Source organism: Micromys minutus (assembly GCF_963924665.1).
Source record: "Micromys minutus genome assembly, chromosome: 19".
In the NCBI taxonomy this organism is placed as follows: Eukaryota; Metazoa; Chordata; class Mammalia; order Rodentia; family Muridae; genus Micromys; species Micromys minutus.
Genome location: NC_137954.1, coordinates 40,893,535 through 40,906,843, shown reverse-complemented (window position 1 = coordinate 40,906,843; position 13,309 = coordinate 40,893,535). Strand labels below are relative to the sequence as shown.

Sequence of the window (13,309 nt, the reverse complement as noted above, 5' to 3'; positions counted from 1 at the left end):
GTGTGTGTGTGTGTGTGTGTGTGTGTTGGGGTGAATGTGGGCTTTGCCACATATGTGGGGGGTCAAGACAATTTGTAAGAACCAAGAATCTGTTCTCTCCTTTTACCATGTGGGTACCACAGATTGAGCTCAGGTTTTCAGGCTTGGTGGAGAGTACTTTACCCGTTAAGCCATCTCGCTTGTCCATACATTGGTTTTAAATCATAGCATCCTACTCACCCCATCTCATAATAAAAAGGGTGAGCATTCCCATTCTAAAAGAGCAGACAGAAGACAGTGTGGAGGTTTGAGTGACATGGCTCCTATAGGCTCATGTGTTTAAATGCTTGGTCCCCAGCTGATGAAAACATTTGAAAAGGATTAGGGGGTGTGGCCTTGTTGGAGGAGGTGTGGCACTGGGGCAGGATTTGAGGTTTTCATAAGTCCATGCCGTTCCCAGTTAGCGATTTGTGTCTCAAGCTCATGATTCAAGATGTAAGCTTTCAGTCACTGCCCTGCCAGCCATGCCTGCCTGCCTGCCTGCCTGCCTGATGCCATAATTTCTGCCATGATGGTTATAGACTCTAACTCTCTGAAACTGTGAGCCCCAAATAAATTGTTCAATAGGTTGCCTTGGTTATGCTGCCCAAGAGAAGATCAGACTAAAGTGACACCAGATGTCAACAAAACAAACATCAAACCCTACAGCTCCATGTCTAATCAGCTGTGGATTTTCTGCAATGAGGTGGATGCCCAGAAGCTTTGAATAGCCCCGCCCACCAGTTCTGCTGCAGCACACTTAGTCTCTCTGGTGCCAGCTCTGCTCTCCATCCTAAGCTCTCTGAATAGCAACAGTGAGCAGAGACCATGCCACAGCCGAGTCCTCTGCCAAAGAAGTCGCTACGTTCGTAATCCAGCCTGCCCCACTTTCTGAAGACACAGGCAGAATGAAGCAAGGTTCTTTGTCAGAACATAACCTGAATGGGCTCTAGTCCGGTCCTCTCAGAAAAGTCCTGAATGGAGTCCCCACTGTCCGTGTTTCTTTAGGCACTCTAGTTTTCCAATCTCCCACCGGAATTGCCCAGTGAGCTCTCTTTGCAGCAGTCTAGGACTTGGCCATCCTGCAACTCCCTGCTCTTCAACATTCCTCCCACACGCCAGTTCCCACAAGACCAGCTTCATCACAGCAACAGCCTCACCTCTCCACACCAATTTTCTGGTTTAGTTGTTTTCTTGTTATGATGGCAAAAGCCTAACGTATGCAAACTTGAGGGGACGTTCATTTCGGTTTACACTTCAAAAGGGGAACTCGTGAAGACTGAGACACAAAGTGCCCTTCACCTCGTGTCCCTAGTTCTGTATCAGAGAAGAATGCCGGGGCTCAGCTCCTATCTCATTATTTACTCTGGGCCACGCATGTTCAGGATGGGTGGAACTATGTCAGTTGAGCCTGTCTAGAAATGCCCTCAGTGACATGCTCAGAGATTTGTCTCTTAGGCAATGTTGAAATCCCACCAAGCTGACGAGGCCAGCCACCACTGTAGAGCATGCATACTTTGATTTCTAAGCAAGTAGCAGCTGACTTCTGAAGAAGGGCAAGGAAACATAATCAGGACTTCAGAGAAAAGCAGAAAGCCGTGGGGCAATTCTTTCAGAGAGCCTGTGAGCCGGGCAAGGCTGCCTGGTGGCCTTTAGTGGTGTGGCAAGGCAAGTCCTGAACGGAAGTGGGTGGTGAAGGTAAGACGCAGGGCTGAGGTGGGGAAGCCCCATGCAGGAACGGATGGCCGTGGTTCTCAGTGAGGACTCCTCACTGAGCTGCCACACTCCCCTGATGACTGGTGCTTATTCATCTCTCTCTCTCTCTCTCTCTCTCTCTCTCTCTCTCTCTCTCTCTGCAGCAGAGTTGGCTCCCAGCCACAGGATGAAGAAGAAAGGTTCCACCGGCCTGGCTAAGTCCCCATCTGTGGAAAAGCAGCTGTGAGTGCTGTGGCCTCTGGTCCCACTGCCCCTGCAGGGCCACCTTCTCCCTCTGTCCTGAGTAGCCTCGCCTTGGCCAGGCATCTCAGCTTACAGACACAGGCTCCCACCAGAGCGAGAGTCACAGTTGGAGTCTCAGGACACACTCAGTTGAGCTGGGTTGTCTGGCTGTCAACTGGGTGGGACACAGTTGAGCTCCACATTTTCAGGAGGGTGGCCACCTTCCAGGGCAGAGCACAGTCTAGCTCACCCACAGGTTTTCCAGGAAGCCCCTGCCATCCTCTTTCAGGGGAGTCTCTGTAGTTACCCATGTACCTGCTGGGAAGGACCCATGCATTCTGAAGGACAGGGCAGGGGTAGAGAGGGTGGTAGGGGAGCATCTCCTCTGAAAATGGAGGAAGCTGGTGTCTTGAGTGTCACCTCAAACTTGAGCTCTGAGATCTGCACTTTGCGGAGCTGCTCACAGCCTGTTTCCCTGGGATTGTAAGCTGCCCTCAGATGCCATGTTGGATTGTTGTTGGAGCAGCCCCTATGGAACCTGTGGTGGGCACAAACACTCAGTGTGTATTAACTGTTCAGAATAACCATGTGGAGACATCATGTTGAAATGTGGTGGCTGCCCTGGCTGGTGGAATGGGTAGGCGTAAGTGACGCAGGAGGTCAGGGGTGGGCACATACCTGACCTTGGGATTCTGTTTACAGCCTTCCCTTTTACAAGTTTTGCTACCAGTGTGGTCGCTCCATTGGGGTCCGCCTCTCACCCTGTCCCCGCTGCTATGGAATCCTGACCTGTAGCAAATACTGCAAGACCAAGGCCTGGACTGAGTTTCATAAAAAGGACTGCAATGACATCATGGCCATGAGTAGGTTGGGTGCCATGTTGGGATGAGCTGGTGAGGGGCCCTACTGCTTCCCAGAACAAAGATGCAGTGCAGAACAAATCATCATCTCCCTTGAAAGCCCTTCAGCTGCATGATGTTTTTCCAGAATTTACAGCCGGGACTGTATGGGTGATTGTGTGTGTGCATGAGTGTGTGTGCATGTGTGAATACGGATCTTGGGACCAGGCTGAGGAGTTGTCTTTGAAGGGTGACTATAGCAGACACTTATTCTTGCTGCAGGCAGCACTTGAAAAAGCTGAGGTAAGCACAGGAAGGGTTGCTTGTAGACCATAGCCAGTGGAGTGGGGGCTGTCCTTATGCCGTGTAGCATTGGGGGGGTGCACAGGGAGAGTGGCATTTTGGTCTAGGTAGCAAAGGTTAGTGGTTACTGCTCCTGGGCCTGGCCTCTTAGGGACAGTCCAGGTTCAATTATGTCTGGAGTCTCTCGCTCCGGCCCAACAGCTGGACCTCCATACTCCTCCCCATGCCTTCTCTTATCTACCCAGTGTCCCACTTGGAAGATTCTGCTTGAAAGGTTGGAGAATTTCAGTGAGGGAACAGTGTTCTGTGCTGACCCTGGAGAGGAGGGCAGGGTTGCATCCTGTGGTAGCCCAATATAAGAAATGTCTGCACAAAGACAGCTGCGTTTCACAGCAGCCTCATTCACCTGGCAATAAAGTGACTTATAGTGCATCCTCAAGTCTGTGCCCTGCTTTGCCATCACCTGAGCCAAGTCCAGCATCCTTGCCCATGCCAGTTAATCCTATATCAGTGGTCTCTCATAGGGCCTGAGTTGCACTCTGCTCTGCAGAATGGCTGGTAGGCAGGCAGCCCAAGGGTCCTCACTAGAGAGCTGAGGGTAGGATACTGCAGCTCCTGGCTCATCCTGGCACTGGTGTTTCCCAACGTTTCCAGTTGCAGGTGATCCCCAAACCCAAGGAAGAGGCATTCTCAGATGTAAAGATTCCTTCCATGGACTCCAACTCTGTGTGAGGGTTCATGGTGCTTTTACAGTGTATCAGCTGTCTGCCATGTGCTGGGCAGGTTCTGGGGCCACAGTGGAGGTGGATTCACAGGAACTGATGAGGATGAAGGGGTGGGGATGGAGCAAGGAGGTATGGCCAAAGTTTGCAAGTCTGCCCTGGAGAATCAGACCCACTTTCTGGATGAGAGAAAGGGGAAGGCAGGTAGTGAGGATTGCAGCATCCGACGTTTGCCTGAAGGTAGGCAGGCCTAAGGGTGTCTGGGGGCAGATATAGGGCAGAAAGCACAGTGGATATACACAGGACTGAGGATGAGGTGGGAAAGAGACCACAGATAGAGCCTGCGAGGGCTCGGGGAGACCCTAGCTGGGCAGCCATTCTCCCAGAGAGGTGGTGAGCAAGGCTTGTGTGTGTGCACAGAGGAAGGAGCTATCCCTTATTAGAACTCAGCCACAGGTGGCTTTCTAAGAGGGAATCCTGAATGGAGCTTTGTCCCTTAGCACTGGTCAATTGTCACCATGGATTGCGTATGTAGTTCTTTGTTCTAGAGGGACAGTGCTAGTGGGGGCTTAGGAGCTGGGGTGCTGCTGCCTGTGTTAGCAGCTGGGTGTGTGTGTGTGTTACACTTCAGTTCTATTAAGCTTCCACATCGAATGCAAAAGCAGGTGAATGCAACTGACAGTTACGCTGATACCAGGAAGGCCATGCCATGTGGACCCACACCTCTTCAGACATGCAGGGATTCGCCAGATGTGTGTACACATGTATACACATGCATACCAAAGAATGAGGGTGTCCCCTGCTCTGAACAAGGCCATGGACACCTTTTATCTGTCCTGCAACAGTGTCTCCAAACAAAAACCTTACTGTTTTCCTCTATTTTTTTTTTTTTTTTTTTTTTTTTTTTTTTTTTTTTGTATTTTGTATGAATGTTTTGCCTACATGTCTGTATATACATCACATGCATGGCTAATGCCTATGGAGGCCAGAAGAGGGCACCTGGTCACCTGGCACTGGAGTTGCAGATGGTTGTACCACACCAGAGCCTCTATTATGGTGGCAGATCCACCCGTTCCTGACAGGTTGAGGAAGCAATCTCCAGATGGGACTGTAAACGGGTGAATTTGCCCAGGTGTCCACAGATATTTTAGTATGTCACTGTTTGATGGACCCAAGGTTTCATCATCCGCCTAGAACTGAAAGGTCCTAGGTCTTCCCCAAGGTGGAAGGCTGGTATTCATGTCTTTCCCTGTGCACTACAGTGGACTCCTCCTAAGCTATGTGGCCTCAACCTGCCAGGTTGTGACACATTTTCCTGTCTGATGGACACACCAACTCAGATCTCCCTGAAAAACCTTTCAGATATAGTGTGGGTTTGGCCATCAAACTCAATGATCTGGTAGGGACTTTGCAGTTGATAGGTTTCAGTGAGAGCCTGAATGTACATGGGGAGCCTAGAGGCACTGAGACCTCCAGGTTTGGTATGAGGCTGTGCTTCTGTCATTTTCTTCACGTGGGATTGGCAGAAGGCTCCACTCTGGCCTGCACATCCCATCTCACCCGTGGGAATATGCTTATCTCTGCCTTCAAAAGCAAAGCTCAGTGGAGCCCCGTCTCACTTCGCTACCCTGCAAGATGTCCCTGGCTTCTTTGTCTAGTCCTTGAACAACCCCTCCCGGCCTGTTGCTCTGGGGCCTAGTGGTCTCTTTGCCATTGCAGCACATTCTGCCTTTAGCCCCACCCGGACACTCTGGCCCCCTGTGGCTTCCTGTTATGCCCCTCCCTCCACTGTGGCTTTCATTGGGTCCCGGTCTGTGCTTTTCCTGGTAGCCACAACCTCAGAGTTGCATGGTCTCTTCTGACTCAGCTGTGTTGTAAGTCCTCACCCTCTGGGTCATAGGGCAGGATGGCCTGGTCCCTGTATCTTGGGGACCCACATTCCACAGCATACTCAGCTACATTTGCTGTGTGATGGTAGAAAGAATTGAGGTGGGACACAATATACATAGGAGTTGTTGTTCATTAGAGCAAGGAGGGGCTTCATGGCCTTGGGGCATATGGTCTAGAAAACCTCCCTGAGCTCAGAAAGTTGTCTCTAGGAAGAAGAGGGCAGATTCTAGGGCCAGGATGGGGCTGAGAATTGTACCTATTCTCTTTCCAGGAGCAACCCCTCTTTATCTTGTCAGGGCCTTGGTAACCCTTGCGGAACAGTACGCTTTCCCCTTGGGATTAGGTTGGCGTATACCCAGGAGTGCTTGGAGTCCTGTACTAAGGAACAGGAGAACAAAAAATTGGCAATTCTAAAGTGGCTGTGTCCAATGTCACTGCTGCTCCTGACTACAGGGAAGGGAGGTGACCCCCAAAGCTGGTGCTCGGAGCAGAGCCTCCTCCCTCCTCATCCACAGTAGGGCTGCTGGTCCCAGTGCTATTGGGCAGTCTGTAGATCTAGTGAGTATTCTGGAGCAGGTGGCTGTCAGAGTTTTGGGGGTCACTTGGGAACACATAGAAGTAAGAAAGGCGTGCAAATGGTCAGATGGATGGAGGGGTCTTCTCCGGATACCTGCTGACTACTGAAACGTCAATCCAGCCCTCACTAGAAGCAAGTCCAAGCATCTCAGAACCCACCCCGTGGATCCTGCTAATAACACCTTTTCTATCTTATGTGCCTCCTGCATAATACTGAGGCCATTGGCTGAACCTTCTGTGCTGTCCCAAGGCAGGAGTGGGACAGCAGGGGCAGGAACTACCTTAAACCACAATAGCTGCTCTGCTCTGCCCCTGGCGTTCTCTGGCTGCCCCATGCCCTGGATATTCATCCGCTGTGCCTCCACCTTGAATCTAAATTCCATTCCCGTTGGGAGATGTGTTTCGTTCTCTTGTTCTAGAGTTCACATTTTCCCAAGGTAACCACTTAGGCAGGCAACCTTTGGATAGTTGTACCAGCCTGGATGGACCTGCATTTTCTGAGGAGTTCCCCCCCCCCCCGAGCTGGAGCAGCAGAGGCTTGGGATGCAGTTTAAAGAGTGTATGTGCCTCCGTCGGGCAAGCCGAGGTCAGGGCAAGTAGTGAAGATTTCCATGAGCAGAAAAGAGCCAAATCTCAGCCTTTTCAATACTCCCTGATGTACAGGTCTGTCTTCAGGCTGCTCCTGAACCGATGTCCTGATGGTTTCCGGTCTCTGCCCGGGAACTTGAATGTGTAAAGAAAATAGTGCATGTCCAGGCTCAGAGGGTCATGTGCTGCTGTTCCCAGAACCCCCTTCTCAGAGCTCACCAGGAATTCTGGGTTCTCTTTTGGGCTAGATGTGACTACTCTAACCCTCTCTGAGTAAAAGGTGCCTTGAGACCTCTGAGGCCCACAGGGAATGAGGCTGAAGCAAGGAGGCAGGATGGCGAGAGGTGGGGTGTGGCAAGTGATTAGTTTTGCCACCTTCCAAGGACACACAGTCCAGGTCAGTGGCAGAACTGAAGACAAAGGGTTCCTTGTGAGAAGAGCCAAGATGTACGTATGTGATGGCTTAGGCCAGCAAGCAGGATAGGGACAAGTTGTGTTGAAGGGGCTCTGAGGGAGGCAAGACAGAGGGAAGTCAATAGGGATAGCAAGGGAGGGCAGGTCTGGGAGAAGAACAGCAAGGGTGGACACCTCAACCCCTTTCACACCTGGACTTCTGGGAGATCGGCTGCTGCCAGCATCTAGATCAGATGGCCACCCCAGAGCTTGAGAGTAGAGGCAAAGGAGTTGCGGATGGATCCGAGAGGGTCTCAGATGGCAACTGAGAACTTGGGTAGTGGTGGAGATGGAAGTCTAGAACGTGGGCACCAGGGTTCTCGGTGGAAGCCTGGGAACTCCTGTGTTCTCTGGAGGGGGAAGAGTATGTGGCCAATGTCTGTACTACAGGCAGTCTAGCTGGAGCCAGGGGTGTGGCTTCCCCTAGTTTGTTTACTTGATGCCTGGGAAGGCTATGGCGGTTCCTTCTGTTTCTCCCAGATCCTGGCTTCCCCTGACTGTGAAGCTGGGAGGCCTCTGCAGGCCACACTGCTTAGTGGAGGACATCATTGCCCCACTGTGTTCCCCTGGCCTTGTTGATTGGCTGGGTGCTTCCTTCTGGCCTCTCTTGCATTCTTAGTCATGTCCCATGCCTGTCCTTACCTCCTTACGGTTACTGTTTCAGTTACTTTAGCTTTGTAACAGGCTCAAATAGAAAATAGAACAACCCCACACCTCTGTATTCTGTCTTCTTTCTCAGACACTGCTTTAGCTCTCAAAGGTCTCTTGTACTCCCATGTGAATTTTAGGATTGTTCTATGAAAGATATTACAGGGACTTTGATAGAGATCACGTTGAATCTGTAGATTGTTTTGAATAATATCAGCATTTTAGCAGTATTTCATTTCCCCAATCCAGTTCATGGTATATTCTTTTATTTACTTAGACTTCTTTTTCTTTCTTTCTTTTTTTCTTTTTCTTTTTTCTTTTTTTTTTTTTTTTGAGACAGGGTTTCTCTGTGTATCCTTGACTGCCCTGGAATTTGCGCTATAGACCAGACTGGCCTTGTACTCAGAGTTCCACCTGCCTCTGCCTCCCAAGTGCTGGACTAAAGGCATGTGCCACCACTGCCCAGCGTACTTATGACTTTTTACTTGTTATTGTTTTTGAGTTTCTAGTCTTTCACTTATTTGGTTATTTTAAATTTTAATTCTTTTAATTTTTATGTTATTACAGATGAAATTGCATTCTTGGCTCCTCCCCTTCATCCCTCTTCTTCCCTGCCTTCCCTCTCCCCACTTATAATTTTTTCTTCCCATTCTATATACCTGTGAATCTTGCAAGTTCTTCATAGTATTGATATCTAGTTTCATATTATGTGGTTAGAAAAGATATTCATAAAGTTTTAATCATGTGACCTGCCCCAAAGATGTCCACATGCCCAACACACACACACACACACACACACACACACACACACACACACACACACACAGTGCTGTGGATGGGGTTATCTGTGTGCATGTTACTAAGTGTACCTGTCTGGATTATACATGCTTCACAGGATTTGGGAAGCTGAAGCTACCGCTTGCATTCCCTTCAGACCTGCCAGCATCTGTTTATACTTCCTGCATGAATGTTAGGTGCACATTTGTCCTTGGTGACTTGCTGCCTTTATGGTTATATGGTGAGCTTGTGATTTGGACTGGAAATCTGTTTGGTCAATAGAGACACTTCTGTTGTCTTTTAGTTTGCATGGGATCTATCTTAAAATCCATCCTGTCAGCCTATGTGTGCGCTTTAAGGTTATCTTAGTTACTTTCCATGATGAAAACAACTTGTAGAAGAAAGCATTTATGGGGCTCACAGTTTCAGAGCATGAGTTTATGACCATGATGGCAGGGAGCAGGCAGGCAGCTGGAGCAGTAGCTAAGAGCTTACATCTGATCCACAAACAGTAGGCAGAGAAAAAAAGCTAAGCCTTAAAGGCCCACCAGTGACACACCTTACCAACAAGGCCACGCCTCCTAATCCTTCCCAAACAGCTTCTCCAGCTCGGGACCATGCATTCAAACATATGAGCCTGTAGGTGCCATTCTCACACCACACAATGCTGAGATGAATTTTCACATACAGTGTAGAGTTAGATCCCTCTGGCTCAACCTCACAGGCCCTGCTGTGTGTCCTATGCTAGCTTCCGTCCTCTTGCCTTTGCCTCTCAAGTGCTGAGCATAGCTTACATCTTTATGTCATTATTTTGTGGCTCATACTTGAGTACTGAATCTACCTCTCTCTCACTCCACCCTCTCTGTCTTCCAACTCCTTTCATGTCTTCCCACCTCCTCTCAATTTTGTGATCTCCTTAATTATTTTTGTTTCACACACACACACACACACACACACACACACACACATACGCTACTGAGTCTTAGTGTTGTGCATGCATATATACATGCATATACATACATACATTACATACATACACACACATTTTCACCTGAGGTAGGATAACCTATCCCTTTCTCAAAGGCTGTTAATTGCCTGTAGTTCTTAATCTAGGGGTGGGCCTTGTGAGATTTCCCCTGATCATTTCGACAATGTCCACTGGTATTGTCATTGTGCAGGTCTCATTTCAGTGACCATAGTTCTGAGATTTCATGGGTGCAGCTCCCCAGGCATATCTAGAAGGCACAACCTCACAGCAGATGTCCACATCTTCTGGCTCATAAAATCTTTTCTGTCCCCTATTTTCCAGTGTTTCCTGAGCCTTACATTTAACATTTTTGTGATTTTTCAATCGCAAAAATTACATTGTTATTCCCCACCCATTTTGTTAGTCTTTGCCTATTGAATAGCCATTGGCAAACCACCGACGCCACATCAAACAGGATGCCACTGCCTAACTGAAACACTAGCACCGTGCTCTTCCTTCACTGGAGAGCGAGTGGCTCAGCCTCATGCTCCCGTCGCTCACTGGTATCAAGTCAATGTGAAGAGCTCTCATTGGTGCTTTTGGTTAGGCTGGCAGAGACACCTGAATATTTGTCATCCAACTGGATGGCGCCCTTTCTAAGAATAGCATTCTTGGTTGGAAGTTTCTTTATTTTTATTTATTATTTTTTAAGAACTTTGGCTTCATCACCTCATTCCCTTCTGGCCTGGAAGATTTCTGCTGAAAATTCTCCCATCCCCCCATCTGTGTGATCTGCTCTGTTGTGTGTGTGTGTCTGTCTCTGTCTCTCACAAGCTCCCTCGTATGTGATGGAGCTTCCATTGCTTTTACGATCCCTCATCTCTGACTTTGAGTCTGGCTGTGTTTGAGGTTCATCTTGCTTGGAGTGTTTTCAGCTTTACAGCTCCAGATAACCTACCCACAGCAAGGTCTGGATAGTTTTTGGCTATTGTGCCTTTAAAGGAGCTTTCTGAGTCACCTCCTCTGCTTCTGGGGCTTGTCCAGTCTACTGTTTTTGGTTATCCACAAAGGGTTGTCATAGCCATACAGCTTTTACTTCCCCCCATTTTCCCTCTGTAACACCTATTTGGTTCTGCCTGTGATCTGGTTCCTAGGGTACTAGATCTGGTGGCAAACTGCTTTGCCATGTGATTTTTGACTCTCAGCTTATAACTTAACAAATCTCAGCGTACCTCTCTGGAGCCTTTTGACTTCTCTTTCTCAAGGGGATCTCACTACTTCTCTATGGGTGACCCAAACCTTTTACAGTAGCTCATTATATACCGTAACCAGCTACTGACTCTGTGGGCGGCCCTGGGAAGCAGCATATGCTTTCTTGGTCTCTCCTGAGAAGCAGAACCTTGTTGTTCCATGGTGTTCAGTCACTCGGGGCCTCAGGTCTGGTTTCCACCCCAGGTGTTTAGGTCTGCATTTGACACACAAACCTGTCTATTTACTACATGAATCTGCCTGTTTATTGTAGGCTTAGTGACTCCGCTCCCAGGGCCTAGTCTATCTGAAATCTCTTATAGGTACTGTTGACCGTGAAACATTCACAAAACCCCATTTTGATGTTTGTGCAGAAAGAGGTTCGTGTTAGCAGTCTACTGTGTTCCGGTAACCTCTTCAAATTCATACTTTAGAACATCTCATCACACAGGGTGGCTAGGGTGAGCAGAGACTGATTCTTTGCACTGAGGGCTTACACACTTTTGGCTGGTTCACTTCAGTGCTATTTTAGATACAGCATAGAAGTAGGTCTGTCCTGGAAATGAGTGCTCCCACCCATCCTTTTGGGATGTATAAAAGATGTGTTTAGTCACTAAAGTATTACTGGGTAACTCATCTGAGTTATGTGTATGTGATGCTGTCCTCATCTGGGAGGAGTTCCTGCACAGAGGGAGTGCTCACTGGGCAATGACTGCCCCCATTCCTCATCAGGCAGCCATGGTGTCTCAGTTAAGCATCTTGCAAGCTCTATACCTTTACTGCAAAGATTACTAGCACCCTACCAACCCACCCAGTGTCACCTCACTGGCTCTCTAACCACCCTTCTTTGATGGCTTGAAATGCACAGGCATATGAATGAGTTTGGGTGAGCGAATGTGTGCAGGCTAAAAGCACCTCACTAGGCTGCAAGATCACCTGCAGCTGTGTGGGATGCTCACAGGGAAACTGGCTACAGTCACTAGGCTGTTCAGGATGCCTTGCCTCCGAGTTTGCCTAAGGAAGACTGAGAGCTGGTGATGTCAGAGAAGGGACTTCTCCCTAGCTAGCCTATTGGGGAGCACCGTGGCAGGGCTTAGGAGAAAGGGGCTGATGTAGCATTTGCCAGGCATTCAAAGGGCAAGGCTGTGGAAGCCATTGAGCTAGTCCTGTCCTGCAACTGGCTGGTGACTCCTATGGTGGACATCTATCTTATGTATTCTTCTTTTCCTGGCAGGGAGGGCTCTCCATCTCCAAATGTCCCAGGTGTCTGTGAGTGTCCAGGTCAAAAAGAAAAAGGCACAGAACCAGGTGTCCAAGAGTGTCCAGCTCAAAAACAACATGAAGCCGAAGAACCAGGTGTCCAAGAGTGTCCAGCTCAAACAAAACAAGGAGCAGAAGCAGGTGTCCATAAAGAGGAGATCCTGCTGGACTGCGTGACACAGCTCTCCACCTGCAGTCACCAGTGAGCACCTAGATGCCCACCTGTCCCCACAGGTTGACTCTACTGAGCCTCTACCTCACTCCATGGCTACCTATCCCGGCCACTCAAGGAGAAAGGACTGTATCCCTTCCCTCTCCCAGGGAAAAATCTGGGCTACCTGGCACCAGGGATTCCCAGTAATTACAAGAAGGCAGAGAGTGAGGATGTAGTTGCTACCTTGGGCCTGGTCACTGCAAATATCCTTGGGTGGAATCTAATACCCAGCCAGAGCTGTGCCTATTGGAGGAGCCTCCCTTCTGGGAGCTGTGGCCCAGTAGCATGTGGGATGAGGCTCTGTTCCCTGTGTTTGCATAGGCCCCACTGAATGACAACACTGTGAAATGTCCTTGGGTAGCAGTGTGGGCCCCAGTGCCCAGTAAAAGCATACATGCTGAGCAGGACGTCTTTGAGTCTGGGCTGAGTGAGCTTCCTAGCATCGGAGGTAGGCACTACGTACACAGGGACAGGTCAGCTCCTTGAGGTGAGAGTGACCTAGCCTTGAGTATCTTAAGTTAGAACATTTCTGCAGATGTAGTAGGAAAGCTCGGGACAGACTGGTGCGTCAGGACATCCCTGCTCCCCACATGGCTCTCTTGGGTACCAAGAGAACTTTTTTTATGGCTAAGACAATGGCATGTGCATTTAGGTGGGTTAAAGAGGTGGAAGGCTGGTGGAGGCCGCACAGGGTGGCTGTCTCTGGTATCCTGGCCCTCTCCTCCCATGAACTTTGGCATGTTCAGTGGGCACAGACAGGGATCTCCCCAGGCAGGGGTTGGAAACCCCAGGACTTTGCTACAGGCACAACCCATCTCCAAACCCCTTGTAACAAGCTCTGATCTGTGTTCTGACGGGTGCATGTCAC

The 13,309-nt window shown here is 49.2% G+C and overlaps 1 protein-coding gene across 1 annotated transcript in view; it reads left to right on the top strand.

The window, feature by feature from the left end:
• ANKMY1 (ankyrin repeat and MYND domain containing 1) overlaps nt 1-12,404 on the top strand; it is a gene marked incomplete at both ends in the record, with an annotated part of 39,816 nt that extends 27,412 nt beyond the window's left edge. The window contains 3 exons of the mRNA XM_080933266.1: nt 1,878-1,956; nt 2,659-2,819; nt 12,202-12,404. Coding sequence (XP_080789392.1) covers nt 1,878-1,956; nt 2,659-2,819; nt 12,202-12,404 — 443 coding nt within the window. The remainder of the gene's footprint in view (nt 1-1,877; nt 1,957-2,658; nt 2,820-12,201) is intronic.
• Nucleotides 12,405-13,309: the final 905 nt, after the last annotated feature.